The sequence below is a fragment of the Oncorhynchus mykiss genome, chromosome 6, assembly GCF_057628025.1.
Source record: "Oncorhynchus mykiss isolate SJ-2025 chromosome 6, ASM5762802v1, whole genome shotgun sequence".
Taxonomy (NCBI): domain Eukaryota; kingdom Metazoa; phylum Chordata; class Actinopteri; order Salmoniformes; family Salmonidae; genus Oncorhynchus; species Oncorhynchus mykiss.
The window spans coordinates 18,325,005-18,342,500 of NC_143027.1; the positions used below are offsets into that span (position 1 = coordinate 18,325,005).

A 17,496-nucleotide genomic window follows, 5' to 3' on the forward strand; every position below is an offset into this window, starting at 1 on the left:
TTGCTCTGACAGGCACTGTCAACTGTGGGACCTTATATAGACAGGTGTGCCTTTCCAAATCATGTCCAATCAAAATAATATACAACAGGTGGACTCCAATCAAGTTGTAGAAACATCCCAACGATGATCAATGGAAACAGGATGCACCGAAGCTCAATTTCGAGTCTCATAGCAAAGGGTCCGAATACTTATGTAAATAAGGTATCTTCTTAAACCTGTTTTTGCTTTGCTATTATGGGGTATTGTGTGTAGATTGATGAGGAAAAATATGAATTTAATCAATTTTAGAATAAGGCTGTAACGTAACAAAATAAGCAACATTTTCTTCCCCAATGATGGGTCTGCCTGCCATAGATTCTCTCTGAAACACTAACCACACGGATGGACAAGAAACTCCAGCAACCTTTCTGTGACGGCTCCTCAACAATTTGTAAAAATACTAGAGGGGGTCTCACTCACACACACAAACACACTAAAAACCAACGGAGCAAAAGCTCAAAACACTAACTAAAACTAATTTGTGTGCCCTAATGTATACCCTCTGACCAACAGCACCAACAGAAACCAACAGAAATAACAGAAAGTCCAGGAACGCAAACAAAATAAGGCCTATAAAACTCAGTCAACAGCACCAAGGGCAGCTCATATCCCATCAAATAGAGTCTCACCACCCGGACCAATAAATGGTTGATGGAGCGGACCTTATGAACACCAGGATGAATGGGAATATGGAGATGAAAAGTGTGAAACATCCCCCCTCTGATTTATAGACTCATAAATAAAGCACACGTCACAAATCAGGTTTCAGCAATGGGGCAGCCAACGAGCTCAAACATGTGCATACACAGACCAGACGTGCACCCACACAGACCCCCTGGTGCATAATTCAACTTCACAAGACCCGGACCAGTCTCTCATCTATGCCCCAGCGCGCGCGCGCACACACACACACACACACACACACACACACACTTCAACAGTCAGTGGCTATGCGAAAAAGTGACCTCTAAAAACATTTCTGTCATACTAGACTTTTTAAGCTCTTCGAAAACAAAAACAACAGCTCACAGCTGATCTTGAAAACCAAAACAAGAATGCAAATACCTATCAAAGAAATGTATCAAGTAAAATAAACGTAATGGTTCAAATCAAATGCTACTATTGATGTGATGACGGACATGCCAATGGCTTTACTGTAACAGTCTTGTAATAGGATAGTAAGGAACTATTACGGGCACTACCTATCCAGTATTATGGTATTCATGTTGTGTTATCTGCACAAGAAATAACCAATACAAGGGTTTTATTGGTTATTGAAGTAATCTACAGGATAATAGAATACAGTGGGGTTTACACTGACATATTGGCTGGCAAGGTGAACCGTAAACACTTCAGAAATCCGTTAAACTTTACACAACTTTCTTTTATTAACAGAGTAGTGATTTTATTTTGTGCAAATACAAGATTTGCAGATTCTATAGAAACCTTTGTCCCATTGAACAGTAGCCTAGCTGCACAAACTGCTCAAAGCAGTAGCTACAGTAGCTGTGGTAGAACTAATGGTGTTCTGCACTACAGGGGCTGCACAACTGTAGAACTTTTCTTCCTCATCCCCCAGTCTCAGTCCCAGTCCCATTCCTTACCTGGGGAGGTGGATCGCTCTGCGGGCTCCACCAAGCGGCTAGGTCTCTCGGTGCATCTATATTCCATCTTTCTCAGAGGTAGGATCCCCCCAACCAGCCAGGAGTACACTGACGCTAACCGCCCCCAAGCCCAACCACCAGACCAGGATAGAACACAGCTCTTGGCACCTCCTCCTGCACTCTAAAAGTTTAGACCTAGAAGGCTACTACACTACCCAGCATCCACTCAGCATTCAAGCCCAGACCGACGGACAGGCAGACCAGACTGCGTTCCAGCCATGCAGACAGCACCTCCTATGCAGACAGCGAGCACAATACCCAGGCATGGATAGAAAGATAAAAGGACAACTGCCTCCAATCTCGCTCTCCCTCCCGATGGATACTGTTCCATATCACAATATTATTTTGGACGATATCACGTCGATACTTTGACTGCAAATTGATTTAGTTTTGCTAGGTAGCGTTAATCGGCAGTACCTGTGCAAAAACACTTATTTTTCATCCTATAGCTTCTTCATCTTCTTTTTAAAATAGCAAGCCAACATGTTTTCAGCACTTCTTTCCATGACTGATTATGGAAATAAGTGTCTCTCTGCAGCAGACATATAGAGAGCAATATCTTTGGAACATCAAATTGCAATAAAATGAACCGTATCAAATTGCCAGTGTTTCCACTGCAGTCATTTATCTTTGGTGCTGCACCACGGCAAAATTGTTGCCACCACGCCTATAAAATATGTAACATGAAAAAATATTTATGCTTGAACAGTCCACATTGACTTTGTCGGCAAACAAAACGAGTAAGGAATAGAAAAATCTGATTACCCCATAGTAGACTAGTTTAAATCTATAGTATTTACATAGAACACACAACAACAAGCCGACCTATGCAAGATAAATATTCCTCTCGAGGCGCATTCAAGTTAGGAGTGCCATAGGGAGGGAAACGTGCAGTCAATGCACAACAATTCTTGCAATTACGGGGAAAACAGCAGTTTTAAAACAGCCTTTGTTAAAAAGAGGGGGATCCCAGCTTTCCATTCCTACTTTCTTATTTCTCAACTCCTAAATATGTACTATTTTAAACCCTGTTATTATCAGCTGCTTTGTAAGCATGTTACTGCGCAGCAATTTTCTGTGAGTGCATAGGGGAGTGGGGCTAAATGTAACATGGGTCAATTATAGGATATTTTTGGTTAAAAATGCCATCCTACTTCAAAATGACTGTTTTGGAGTGACTTATATTATAATGAGACAGATGACATTTTAAGTTGAGCAAGAGTAGTGGCAACAATGGAAAGTGTTGGGGGAAGACATTAAGAGGTTTCTGTGAGAAGTACAGGCAGGGGACATGTTATCCCTACTTAGTCTAACAGGTATGCAAGTTTTTTGGGACATAAAATGAATCAATAGGATGCTAACTAGTCAAAAGATCACATTTGGGATCTAGCTAATTATTTTATTTAACTAGGCAAGCCAGTTAAGAACACACTCTTATTTACAATGATGGCCTACTCCGGCGCCGCCCTATGGGACTCCCAATCATGGCCAGTTGTGATACAGCATGAATTTGAACCACAGGGTCTTTAGTGACGCCTCTAGCACTGAGATTCAGAGCCCCCCCGAGTGATTAGCCCAATAGGATACATGCAGATAGACAACCCATGCTTCAGCCTATATACACTACATTTTATTTTACCTTTATTTAACTAGGCAAGTCAGTTAAGAACACATTTTTATTTTCAATGACGGCCTAGGAATAGTGGGTTAAATGCCTGTTCAGGGGCAGAACAACAGAATTGTACCTTGTCAGCTCGGGGGTTTGAACTTGCAACCTTCCGGTTACTAGTCCAACGCTCTAACCACTAGGCTACCCTGCCACCCCTACATGACCAAAGGAGTGTGGGCACGTGCTCGTCGGACATCTCATTCCAAAATCATGGGGCATTAATATGGAGTTGTTGCCCCCATTGCTGCTATAACAGCCTCCACTAGATGTTGGAACATTGCTGGGGGACTTGCTTCCATTCAACCACAAGAGCATTAGTGAGGTCGGGCACTGATGTTGGGCAATTAGACCTGGCTCGCAGTCGGCATTCCAATTCATCCCAAAGGTGTTCGATGGGGTTGAGGTTAGGGCTCTGTGCAGACCAGTCAAGTCCTCCCATACCGATCTCGACAAACCATTGTTGTACGGACCTCGCTTTGTGCAAAGGGCATTGTCATGCTGAAACAGGAAAGGGCCTTTTCCCCAGACTGTTGCCACAAAGTTGGAAGCACAGAATCATCTAGAATGTCATTGTATGCTGTAGCGTTAAGATGTCCCTTCACTGGAACTAAGGGGCCTTGCCCGAACCAGGAAAGCAGGCCCAGACCATTATTCCTCGTCCACCAAACTTTAGTTGGCACTATGGATAGGGAGGCAGGCAGCCTAGTGGTTAGAGCGTTGGGACAGTAACCGCAAGATTGCTGGTGCAAATACCCGAACCACCATGGTGAAAAATCTGCCGATGTGCCATTGAGCAAGGAACTTAATCATGATTTGCGCCAGAGGTGCTTTACTACTATGGCCGACCCTGTAAAACAACCAATTTCACTGCACCTATCTGGTGTATGTGACAATAAAACATGTTTGTTCTTATATCCATGGTCCAATATGTTAAAATAATTTAAACATATAATTGTACCAATATGTTTGTTATTGGGCTCATTTCTATAGGTGGAATTTATATTTTATACATTTATTTCATTAATTTTGGAGTAGAATGTCCTTTTAAAAAGTCCCTAGAACTGTCCTTCAGTACTTCTATATAAAAAGTATCCTGGGGGGGATTCACGGACCCGCACCAGAACCGCACCAGAACCGCACCAAACCAATCCATGTGTCAATGCTGATCTTGAAGTGATCTTCAATCAATGTTTGACGTCCAGTTCTCGTTTCCATTTTCAAAGTCTCAACTTTGCTCTAGCGCCACAAACCTAGCACCACCGGTCCACCACTGACCCTTGTCATCGCAACAGATGTCTATATATGGATGTGAGTGTCCACAACACAGCTGTGTCATGCGAGTCTCTGACATTTATATTTCTAGCTATGCCATTTATCTCAATAGCAAAAGGCCAATGTGTTTTTTTCCAAACAGTATCACATTGCTGACTAATGAACGAAGTGACGGGATCTCACTTTCTCCATCAGCTGTTGACCCAGCAGTCTTCACTCGGAATGACGTGATACACCAGATTAGTTGTCAGGCTTTTCTTTTTTCTGAAGCATAACGACATAACGGCATGCAAATGTTTGTTATTCACTCAAACCAGGACCTGTGTGTGTGTCCACACACACACACTCGATGGCCTTCCTCAGTGCAGTCTGTCTGAGAAGATTCACTGATGGCTGCTGGCTGGGTAATTATAAACTGAGTGAAACAGCTTTTCCTCAAATGTCAGATTCTCTGTGACGTAAGAGCCAGCAGGGGGGTGGGAAGGAGGAAGGATTAAGAGGAACTCACATTGGTGAGGGAGCTGGGCAGTCCAAGAGGGGTGGAGGGGGTCAGGTATCACTCCCAATGGGGCAGAGAGCTGAGCATTCACTGGGTGGGGGGGGTCTAGTTACAGAGCTAACCGTCCCTCTGCTAAAATGTTTCCACCACTAAAGACATGCAACATGCCATCCTAGGACAACCACCCCAAATATCTACCCACTAACATCCCAACACTCCTTTCACCCTCGTAAATCTCCCCTGACCAACAAACACATACCCTTGATGTCACCAAACATCTACTTAGCCACCCAAATACCTTTTGACCTATTCACATATCCTATAGGCTGTCACTTGAACAGAGTCCTCATCTACCCTGAGATGCTAAAGACAGGCTACAGGACAGGACAGTAAGTGTGGTCAGCTTAAAAAAAACAAGATCAGGTAAGAGGAATTACGATGGACCTTGTATTCAACACCAGAAGACCTCGACTTTGCTGATGACCAGGATGTTTTATCACACACACACCAACAAAACTCACCAATAACTACCCTACAAGAAAAAAAACTGAGATGCAAGTCAGACTGGTTATTAACTGCAAGACAATGGTCATGCCCATCAACACAGCAACAAAAAGAAAGAAAGAAAAGAAACATGACCTGAAGTTACTTGACAAAGTTTTACATACCTAGGGAGCACCATCTGCCATGACAGTGTACCAGCACTTGGATCAACAAAGAACAAACGACTAGTGATGACTATATATCGCGTTGACAATATCGCAATATCCTTTAAGCGCTAGTTGGCTGTACCTACACCAAAACAGTATTTTTCCTTCCTAGCTTGTTCTCAATCTTCTTTTAAATAGGGAGCACTTTTATTTCCATGACTGCTCAAAACTTTCTCAAGGCTCTGTCTTGCAGAGCCAACATATGGTGATCAAAATGTTTGGAACATCGAATCGCAATAAAAACCACAGTATCAAATCGCAATACATATCGGCACCTAAGTATCGTGATAATATTGTATTGTCAGGTCGCTGGCAATTCCCAGCCCAACAAACAACCTTCAAAGTTCAAACTAATTTTAAGATCAAGACAACACAAAACTCAATATCTACCAGAGCGGTTTACTAACAACACTTCTAGGAGCAGGCCTATAAGGTTATTCTAAGTGCTGAAAATGACCAAAAAATATATACACCTTACACACAACTTGTATCTGAAGAATCATGAACGGCATCTGGACTCCAGAAGGAAGGCCCAAGACAACATGGTGGATTACCATAGAGAATGAGCTACAACAACATCAGCACTAGAGTAAAGGTACAGAGGAGAAGATGGCCAAGACAACCTTTGATAATGCTATATGCGCCCGCTGGAATAACAGGGGTGAGTGAATGTCATGTGTGCATAATACTGTAAGTAATGAGAGTAATACTGTAATGCTGTAATGGGGTTGAGCTGGTCTTCATGTAGGATCATAATTTGAGCCAGTTTGCTACAGCAGTAAATGTGAATTATTATTTGGATTAGAATTAAATGGACATTTTTGTACATATAAATTTTTTTATTTTGATTTTTTTACCCCTTTTTCTCCCCAATTTCGTGGTCCAATTGTTGTAGTAGCTACTATCTTGTAGTAGCTACAACTCCCGTACGGGCTCGGGAGAGACGAAGGTTGAAAGTCATGCGTCCTCCAATACACAACCCAACCAAGCCGCACTGCTTCTTAATACAGCGTGCATCCAACCCGGAAGCCAGCCGCACCAATGCGCCGGAGGAAACACCGTGCACCTGGCCACCTTGGCCAGCCCACCACAGGAGTCGCTGGTGCGCGATGAGACCCCTACCGACCATGCCCTCCCTAACCCGGGCGACGCTAGGCCAATTTTGTGTCGCCCCACGGACCTCCCGGTCGCGGCCGGTTACGACAGAGCCTGGGCGCGAACCCAGGGACTCTGATGGCACAGCTGGCGCTGCAGTACAGCGCCCTTAGCCACTGCGCCACCCGGGAGGCTGTACATATAAATTTTTCATTTGGGAAAATCAAGTCTGAAGCCTCAAATACATTACAACTTTAAAATGTCTTGCATTGAGGAAAGTTATACTACAACAGGGTGATCAAATTAAGATCCTACATCTGTAGCACAAGTGCCTCAGCTTGACTTGTTTGAGAGGTTCCACAAAGACATGCGATACAGGTATGATCAGATATGTCTGTGATACAAATATGATAGGGTGCAGCTATTATCAGGCTGTATTGCCAGCAATCATTCAGTGTGAGCTAGAGGTGCTGTGAAATTCCACCAAGTAGACGGGCAAAATGTGTGCAGTTTAATTATATAATTATTTTTTGAACAAGCGTTTATTAGAGGCTAGCGTTTATTTGCAAAAATGTGAAATTATACCCAGCTATTACAAGAAACAAGCACTTGGAGACTCAGCGTTTAATGGAAGTTTTACGGTTTGCTGACTCTAATATAGGATATTATTTCCCATTGGCCTTTATGGCATGGTTTCAGCAACTATATGGTCAGTGAGTAACAGGCTAGCTTGAACAGCTAGGCTCAGTGAGTGTGAAAGGGGTAGTATACAATAGGCTAGCACTCTTCTCACCTTGAGTCTGTATGAGGTGAAGGATCTTGGCAGTGATCTGCCTGGCGATCTCAGGGTCCACCAGCATGGACTCCCTGTTCAGCTTCTCCAGCTGGCCAAACAACATCAGCACCCTGGAGTTACTGGGAACGCTGGGAGGGAGAGCGAGAGAGAGGTTTAATACTTGACACATAGCCAGACATGATCAGCCCATGCTCTCATAAAGCAAATATTTTCCGTAGACCGCCCTAATGAACATGACCCTGCTCTATGGTTATATTAAGCTCATAAGGGGCAGTGAGGTCAAAGGTCACTTTGAAATGACAACAGCCATGGGAGAGATAATCAAAATGTAGAAATAGACCCAATGTCTCTCATATGACCTTATAAAGACAGAGTGAGATATACACACAGACAGACAGAGAAAAAAGAGAGACAAACAAACTCACAGACCAAAATACAGTGAGAGGGAGATGGAGTAAGATACTGCCCAAACAAATCTACCAAAGCAAAAATACACATGCGCATACATATACCTTCATGCATTACTAACACACTCAGACACATTAGTTAGGCTAAAGAGAACAGACATCCACACTCAGAGTCAAACATTCTGCCAAGGCCTTACAAGAGGGTAAACATTATGACTGTTTTCAGAGTTCATAGCTTATCAAAATGTAGCCTAGAAATTGTGCTTTGCCATTGAAATGTTAGGCCTTCTTACTATAGGGAAAAAAGATCATGATTACAGGTGGAGAATCAAAAATAGGCTAGCTTCTGCCTCAGTGTCTGGCGACGCAAGACTAAGGCTAAAGTGACGCAAGACTAAGGCTCAAGTGACAATAGGCTAGTTACTACAAGGCCCCAAAAAGTGATTGACCCCAAACAGTAATGTTTGACAGAGGAACCCAACACAATAGCTAGGGTCAAGATGGCATCATGACAGGCCCTAGCAGGTTTAATGATCTGTGGTGTTGCTGTCCTAAGACTGACCTTACATTGTCACAAGACATAGAGCAAACAAGAGTGTAGCATATGAGGGCAGTGTGTGAGAGACTAAGAGAATCTGGCAGAAACACTTGGGTTCACACACACACATATCACACAGAAAGAACCTGACGCATGTGTTCAAGACTGGTTACTCACCCTTTCTCAGGAATCATTTTGTGCTTATTCATTTTTTCTCACACGTCAACATTTCACATCAACTGCAAGTAAAGAAACGCAAGGATCAGCAATGCAATTCAGTTGTCATTCCCGGTCCGGACATGTGTGTTCACCCGTGGAAATCACAGTCTATGCTTTCTATTCGCTCTCGCTGTCCTGTGGCAAGATGAGATCAGCAACATAGAGAGATGACCATGAATGAACAACCCATATCGGTATATGCAATGTAACAAAATAGGGCCAGTTTTGCTCTAACCAGCTCAACTTGTTTAACCAAAACAAAAGGGTGTCCAGTAGAGTTAAATGGCTCCAGTGTCAGGAAACAAAACAGCCCTGACTATGTAATTAAGACACTTAATCAGGCAAAAGCATGACAAGCCAACAGGAGAAATACACTAGTAAAGAGATAGAGGACAAGAGTGTAGACGTGTGTAGATACAGTACTTGACCGGTGTCATTAATGAGTTATTACCATTCATTATGTCATTGATGATTTTAATAAGTGTGTAGCCTATCACATGCACTATCCCTGGATATGAAATTGGAGGCCATCATTTTATTACAAGGGTGTAACTAGTGGGACTACATGTACAACCGATGCAGTGCATGCTTGTTGTAGTTAGCCCAGCTATCTAGCTAGCTAACTTGACCCAACTGATGTAGCTAGAAGGGCCTAATCAAATTGAACAGCGTAATCTGGCGAGGCTGCCCATCTGTCAAGTGTGTTGCAGATCTTCATTGACAACAACAGAACTAGAGTTAGCACAACGGCGAAATCAGCTAGACAGCTAACTAGCAGTGACTGACTGGTTTACGAGATAACTGGTTGGCGAGCTAAGGACTTCACAGCCCACATTGCACCTGCTCAGTCAGTGTCCATTCAGTTTGCTAGCTGACGTTAACGTAGCTAGGTAATTTAACATTCCTGCTAATTTGGCTACCTAGCTAGACATAAATTTGTGAACAATGACAGGGACATGTACTAGTCATGCAAAATACTTCAAACAAATACATTTCCCGAACCTATATTGAAAGGAATTGTTGTCCCATTAGGGCGAGCCAATCCATAGACGTATTTGTGTTGTCTGAAAAACCCCGACGTTATGACACAAACCCCCTACTCAGTTGGAGAATTTAGGGTCCGGACCTTGATTTGGGTTGTAGAAACGAGGGCTATGAGCCCTTGACGAGAACAGGAAAAATCGAAAATCTAACAGTAATCTGCACCGCACGGTCATGTTGTCAACAAGGCAGCATGATGCATTGTACAGAAACATACATATATTCTCCATAAAATATATGTTCGAATATTCAAACTAGTTTTAATTGCATCACCGACCCGTGTGAAAACACAGAATCCTTACCAAAAAAAAAAAAAGAGGCAAATCGAGAAGTTTTACTCGTTTAAAATCTGTCCACGAAAATAAAACAACGAAGTGAGGAAATGTTGTATGGAGGTTAATTATAGTGTCGAATTTGGTTGAAAAAAAATGAATTGCTAATTTGCTACATGAGGCTTATTTGATCGAATATTAATTTCGTATTGTTACAATGCACTTATATAAGTGGACAATATATAGCGATATATAGTGATATAGCCTGGATTCGAACTAGGGACTGTAGTGACGCCTCTTGCACTGAAATGCAGTGCCTAAGACCGCTTCCACCATTTTAAAGTAGTCAACTGTGTGGGGATTCCTATAAGTTGGAAACAATTAGACAATGAAGAAGAATTGACTCCTTTAAATTGATAAAGGTTCAATAAAAAAAATAAAACCTAAAGGCACTGCCCATGCTGTCACAGACGCATAGCCTCTATCTATATCATAGCTGTCTATATCTATGACCTGTCGTTCCACACACATCTGTCCTCTCATTGGCTAAAATGGTCCCACCTGATCTCGCCTCCTTCCATATTTTAGGACATGTATTTCCATCTTTAGAGCGGTCACTTGACAATATACACAATATTTGATGCTATTCATCCACGTGCTTAATTAATCTACATCACATTTGTTTTGAGCCGACTTCGCCGTCGGCTAAAACGGATCACCTGGCTCGAACGCAGTTCCAAAACGAATGCAATCAATGCTAACCCGCTTCACCCGGGACGTTAACATAACTCCCTCAATGTCAAGAGTTGGAACTAGGAAACTCTGACATTTCCAACTTGTATAACTACAACCAAAATGTATGAACATGTTAAATTATTATTTGACGTGAGGTCATATTCAGGCCCTGTTTGGTCAATAAGTTTATTTTACACGTCAAATCGTGTTATTTGACGTGTATCTTTTTTGACACGCAAAGACCCAGACGGCGTTCCAAAAGGAGCAGCGATGATGCTGCGTTCAAATACTAGTTGAATTGAATAAACTCTGACATTTCCGACTTGTTGATTTGTTGAACACGGGACTTGTATAACTACAACCAGTTAGCAAGTCGTACATTTCAGAGTTTCCTAATTCCGACTAGCATGTGAACACGGCACGAATGAAAGCTGGTCATAAACGCGGATCAAACATCACATACACCATTAACAAAATAGGGTGCAAAACCCCCATACGGGCCTGAAATTATCACCCAAAGCGAACCTCCAAGCATAACCGACCAGCTTGTTTACAGCTGTACTAAGGTCGGACAGCATTACTGTGGAGCCGGCTCGAGATATGGCTCGGAAAACGTACGTCAATCCAGGGATGAGAAATGCAATGTACACCGAATTGTCCCATTATCCCAACTGTTAAACTGAGAAGATTGAACGATTGCAAGAAATAGTAGTTCAATCTTCTTGGTGTAAGAGTTGGGATAATGAGACAATTTAGAGTACAATGCATATATGCAATATCTGTCATCTCTGGGTTGAGGTATGTTTTTTGGACTATATCTCGAAGTGGCTACGAGGTGTTTTAAAGGTGCAATAAGAAGAAATTGCTCCTCCACTTCCTGGTTGCAAAAATTCTAATCTTTTGCCTAATTTCAGTTTGTGACAAACCGCTGTGAAATATCTTTTCAATTACCAAAAGATTGTATTTTCAGCTGTTTGAGTCTGGTGTAAAAAAACAAAAGTAAAAGATGCAAAAACTAGGCAATGATGTCCTTTATCTACTTCCCCAGAGTCAGATGAACTAAGGGATAACATTTGTATGTCTCTGTGTCCCGTATGAAGGATGTTAGAGGTAGTTTTGAAAGCCAATGCTAACTAGGGTTGGTGCAATGACTGGAAGTCTATGGGTATCTGGTACACAAAGTCTATAGGTATCTGGTACTTCCATCATTGTGATAACGGCAGTTACCAATTGCGCTAGTGCTAATTATATGTGAATTTCTATGTGAATTTGGTGGGGTCACCAGAAAAGTTACATATAGCAGCTTTAATATTTAGATGAATGCTGTCTGACGCTGCAGCTGTAAGTGAGCGGCTCGGATCTGCTGGCTATTGCGATAGCTAGCTATGCTGTGGGACTTCATGTCCAAAGGTGCAACGTAATACCATCCTATTTGTGCTTTTTCCCAGGCTCGGATGACTGCTAGGCAAAGGTATTGAACAGGAATATGTGGTGGTGGTGGAGGTGTGGTTGAGAGGAGGGATGCTAGTGGTAGAAAACTATTATAATCCTTGTCAGATATTGGACCTGGAGGTGCTGGAGAGGGTGGAGGGCCAGGATAGAAGTAAGGTAATGGGGTGAGGGGATTTTAATGCCCACAATATGCTCTTGGGACGGATGGTTGGAAATGGCCAAGTGATGGAAAACCTGATTGAAATGAAAGATCTGGTGTGCCTGAATAATGGCTGAGGGACCAGGATTGATGTAGCCACAGGAAGAGTCTGCCTTAGACCGCACTCTGGTATCTAGTGTGATGGCAGGAATCTGTATGGGAGGAGTCGACAGTAGGGAGTGATCATTACCCCATAGCATGCACAGTAGGCCAGAGGGAGGGGGAGATGTCAGTGGATGGCAGGTGGGTGTTGAAAGGGAAAAGTTGGATCAGTTTCAGGAACTGAGTGAGCAGGTGATGGCTCGTGTGGATATGAGAGGGGATGTGGATAGTATGAATAATTGGGTGAGAACAGCGTTTGTGGGGGCAGCTACTGAGGCTATACCTAAGACTTCAGGGAGGAGGAAAGCTGTCCCATAGTGGACGGATGAGTGTGGGGCAATGGTAAGGAGTAGGAACAGGGCATTTAGAGTACCGAAAAGGACGCATAACTTCCAACATCTGATTCAGTATAAATAGGCCCAGGCCCAGGTGAGTGCCCATCTTAGTGATGAGTCACTGGATAAGGTATTGGTGTTGTACAACAGAGTCTGGGAGTAGGGGAAACTACCAGGTAGTTGGAAGGAGGCAGTAGTTGTACCAATCCGGAAGCCAGGAAAAGACCCAACAAGGTTCAACAAACTATCAGCTAAAAGCTTTAACATCGTATGTACAGTTGAAGTCTGTGTTTTGCATACACTTAGGTTAGAGTCATTAAAACTTGTTTTTCAACCACTCCACAAATGCCTTGTTAACAAACTATAGTTTTGGCAAGTCAGTTAGGACATCGACTTTGTGCATGACACCATTCATTTTTCCAACAATTGCTTACAGACAGATAATTTCACTTATAATTTACTGTATCACAATTCCAGTGGGTCAGAAGTTTACATGCACTAAAGTGAATGTGCCTTTAAACAGCTTGGAAAATTCCAGAAAATGATGTCATGGCTTTAGAAGCTTCTGATAGGCTAATTGATGTAAGTTAAGTCAATTGGAGGTGTACCTGTGGATCGATTTCAAGGCCTACTTTCAAACTCAGTGTCTCTTTGCTTGACATCATGGGAAAATCAGAAGAAATCAGCCAAGACCTCAGAAAACAAATGGAGACCTCCACAAGTCTGGTTCATCCTTGGGAGCAATTTCCAAACTCCTGAAGGTACTACGTTCATCTGTGCAAACAATAGTACGCAAGTATAAACACTATTGGACCACAAGCCGTCATACCGCTCAGGAAGGAGACGCGTTCTGTCTCCTAGAGATAAATGTACTTTGGTGTGAAAAGTGCAAATCAATCCCAGAACAACAGCAAAGGACCTTGTAAAGATGCTGGAGGAAACGGGTACAAAAGTATCTATATCCACAGTAAAACTAGTTCTATATTGACATAACCTGAAAGGTCGCTCAGCAAGGAAGAAGCCACTGCTCCAAAACCGGCATAAAAAGCCAGACTACGGTTTGCAACTGCACACGGGGACAAAGATTGTACTTTTTGGAGAAATGTCCTCTGGTCTGATGACACAAAAATAGAACTGTTTGGCCATAATGACCATCATTATGTTTGGAGGAAAAAGGGGTAGGCTTGCAAGCCAAAGAACACCATCCCAACCGTGAAGCACGAGGGTGGCAGCATCATGTTGTGGGGTGCTTTGCTGCAGGAGGGACAGGTGCACTTCAAAAAATAGATGGCATCATGTGGAAAGAAAACTACGTGAAAATATTGAAGCAACATCTCAAGACATCCGTCAGGAAGTTAAAGCTTGGTTGCAAATGGGTCTTCCAAATGAACAATGACCCCAAACATAATTCCAAAGTTGTGGCAAAATTGCTTAAGGACAACAAAGTCAAGGTATTTGAGTGGCCATCACAAAGCCCTGACCTCAATCCTATAGAAAATTTGTGGGTAAAAAAAGCATGTGCGAGCAAGGAGGCCTACAAACCCGACTCAGTTACACCAGCTCTGTCAGGAGGAATGGGACAAAATTCAGCCAACTTATTGTGAGAAGCTTGTGGAAGGCTTCCTGAAACGTTTGACCCAAGTTAAACAATTTAAAGGCAATGCTACCAAATACTAATGGAGTGTATGTAAACTTCTGACCCACTGGGAATGTGATGAAAGAAAGAAAAGCTGAAATAAATATTCTCTCTAATATTATTCTGATATTTCACATTATTAAAATAAGGTGGTCATCCTAACTGACCTAAGACAGGGAATTTTTACTAGGATTAAATGTCAGGAATTGTGAAAACAGAGTTTAAATGTATTTGGCTAAGGTGTATGTAAACTTCCAACTTCAACTCTATGTAAGATTATGGAACATATGATTACGGAGAGGCTAACTTACTTCCTGGAGAGCAGGGGGCTAGTGCCACATCAGAGTGGCTTTAGGAAGGGTAGGGGACCTATGGACCCAGTGCTCTGTTTAGAAGCAGAGCTGTCTTTTTTGATGTGGAGAAGGCATATGATATGATGTGGAAGGAGGGTTTTTTAATTAAGCTTGATATTATTGGTGTAGGTAAAGGATTTCCTGTTTGGAAGGTCTATCCAGCTGAGGGTGGGGAAGTCTATCAGGCCTGGTGGATGATGGTACACCACAGGGGAACGTGATTAGTTGTTCTCTGTTCTCAATCCTCCTCCTGGGCAACAGGTAGCCTAGTGGTTAGAGCGTTGAGCTCGTAACCGAAAGGTTGCTGGATTGAATCCCTGAGCTGACGAGGTAAAAATCTGTCGTTCTGCCCCTGAACAAGGCAGTTAACCCACTGTTCCCCGGTAGGCCATCATTGTAAATAAGAAATTGTTCTTAACGGACTTTCCTAGTTAAACAAAAAAAATGTGTCATACATAGTCAGGAAGCTACATGAAGCAATTGATGAGGTAGAGTGGTGGGCATTAATGTGGAGATTCAGGTTCCCTGTAGAGAACTCAGACAGTGTTCTTTACCAGGAGGAAGGTGGGAGATGAGGTTATATGGGAAAAACTTGGAGTATACCCAGGTTCCTTGAGCTATACTTTGACACTAGACTAACCTGAGCACAACATATTGAGAAAGTGTAAGAAGGTGCTAAATGTGATGGCTGTCTGACAGGGAAGGAGTGGTGGGTTGGGTGTTCCTCATTGATCCGAACTGTAATAGACTATGGCAGTATAGCGTATGGTTCGGCAGCCCGGACCTCATTGGAAAGGCTAGATCTCATACAGGAGCAAGGATTCAGAACATGTAGTGGGGCGTTTCGGACGTCCCCAGTGGCTGCACTAGATGGGGGATATGCCATTGCAGATTAGGAGACAGTAGCAGGCAATTAATTATTGGGTCAACCTACAAGGACATGGGGTGTCTCGTCCTGCGAACGGGATTTTACAGGCACGCTGGGAACATGAGCAAAGACAGAACACAAGCTTTGGGTGGGTGGGTAATACCCAGGTGAAGGGCATGGGACTGTATGGAGGGGAGTTTAGTCCAATGGTAGCTATTCCTGTAAATCCACCATGGCTACTCCCGCCTCCAGTAGTTGATCTAGAAATGTTGGAGAGACTACAGAAAGATAGAGAGGGTGTTGATCCATCTGATTTGTTTAAGATACACAGTATGCAGACGTATCAGGATTTTGTTGCCATTTACACAGATGGTTCAAAAGATCCAAGGACAGGACGTACTGGGTCAGCATTTGTAGTGCAGGAATGTGGGGTGGAAGTCAGGAAATGTATAACTGATCATCTAGCTGTATACATGGCAGAGCTGATGACCATACTGTTGGCCTTGCAGTGGGTGGAGGAAGTCAAGCCAGACAGAGTGGTTATTTGCTCTGATTCATGTGCAGTGTTAAGAGTCTCCAGTCCAGCTCACGTAGCAGACAAGACCTGCTTTATGAGGTGCTACAAACCCATGGCAGGATTAGACAGATGGGTATACAGATAAGATTTACTTGCGTCCCAGCTCATGTGGGGGTGGAGGGGAATGAGGCAGTTGATTTACTGGCTAAACAAGCACTTAGTAGTTGGAATGTTGATGTTGTAGTTTCAACGAGCAAGGCAGAGGCAAAAAGCCTGATATGGACAGTGATGGTGTAGAGATGTCAGGAGCAGTGGAATAGAGATACTAAGGGCAGGCATTTATTTCAAGTACAAAGGAATGTCGGGGAGGGGAGAACGGCAGGAAGGGACAGAAGAGAGGAGGCTATTTTTACAAGATTAAGGGTGGGACACAGCCAGTTGAAAAATACCTTAAATGTGATAGGAAAGCATCCAACAGGAAAGTGTGATTATTGCCAGGAAACAGAAACTGTGGAGCTGGTATTGCTACAGTGTGGGCAGTATCAGAGGGAAAAAGAGCGGCTGAGATCTATGAGGGAGAAGGGGATACAGGAAATTAGTTGAAAGAGTATTTTGAGAAGAACATCATTAGATATAGTCTCACATATATTGTTCTATTTTTTTTAGAGCAACGGGGCTGGCAGGTAGGCTTGAGTTTCTCCCTGTCCCTGGCTCACACTCCATTACAGTAGATGGCGGTAATGCACCATCACGTTGGATGCCAACAGCCGATAAACCCCGCCGAAGAAGGAGGAGCAGCCTCGGACGACTTTCTAGCAGCGCTAGCAGTTAGCAAGGTATGTAGCTATGTGATTGTACAACGAAAAGATCCCATCAAATGTCCCCAAAATATGCCCAAATGTTTTATGCAATTTGATTAATATGTATGATTAAACATTTGTGTTGATGCAGAGAGACCAAACTAGTTAACGTTAGCTAGCTACAGTATCGTCAATATTAGCCAGCTCGACTGATTTATTATGCTCCAGCTCGGAAAGAATCGTAGCAAATATATTTAGCATAACTAGCTAGCTAGTGC

General features: G+C 43.0%; 2 protein-coding genes across 8 annotated transcripts in view; one reads left to right on the plus strand and one right to left on the minus strand.

The window, feature by feature from the left end:
• agtpbp1 (ATP/GTP binding carboxypeptidase 1) overlaps positions 1-10,533 on the minus strand; it is a 42,364-nt gene extending 31,831 nt beyond the window's left edge. For 2 of the 5 annotated variants that reach the window (XR_016496532.1, XM_021605436.3), the window contains exons 1-3: positions 9,911-10,442; positions 8,867-8,928; positions 7,742-7,872 (exon numbers count right to left, since the gene is read on the minus strand). Coding sequence is in view for 4 of the 5 variants with exons in the window: in XM_021605436.3 (XP_021461111.3) it covers positions 7,742-7,872; positions 8,867-8,898 (163 nt within the window). In the remaining variant the exon portion in view is untranslated. Of the gene's footprint in view, positions 1-1,643; positions 1,822-7,741; positions 7,873-8,866; positions 8,929-9,910 lie in introns of those variants that run through there. The other 3 variants (XM_090237107.1, XM_090237106.1, XM_021605440.3) reach the window with 2 other exon arrangements.
• A 6,145-nt stretch (positions 10,534-16,678) lies between these two features.
• naa35 (N-alpha-acetyltransferase 35, NatC auxiliary subunit) overlaps positions 16,679-17,496 on the plus strand; it is a 14,287-nt gene continuing 13,469 nt past the window's right edge. For 2 of the 3 annotated variants that reach the window (XM_021605443.3, XM_021605444.3), the window contains exon 1: positions 16,855-17,254. The gene's annotated coding sequence lies outside the window, so the exon portion shown is untranslated. Of the gene's footprint in view, positions 17,255-17,496 lie in introns of all 3 variants that reach the window. The other variant, XM_021605446.3, reaches the window with a different exon arrangement.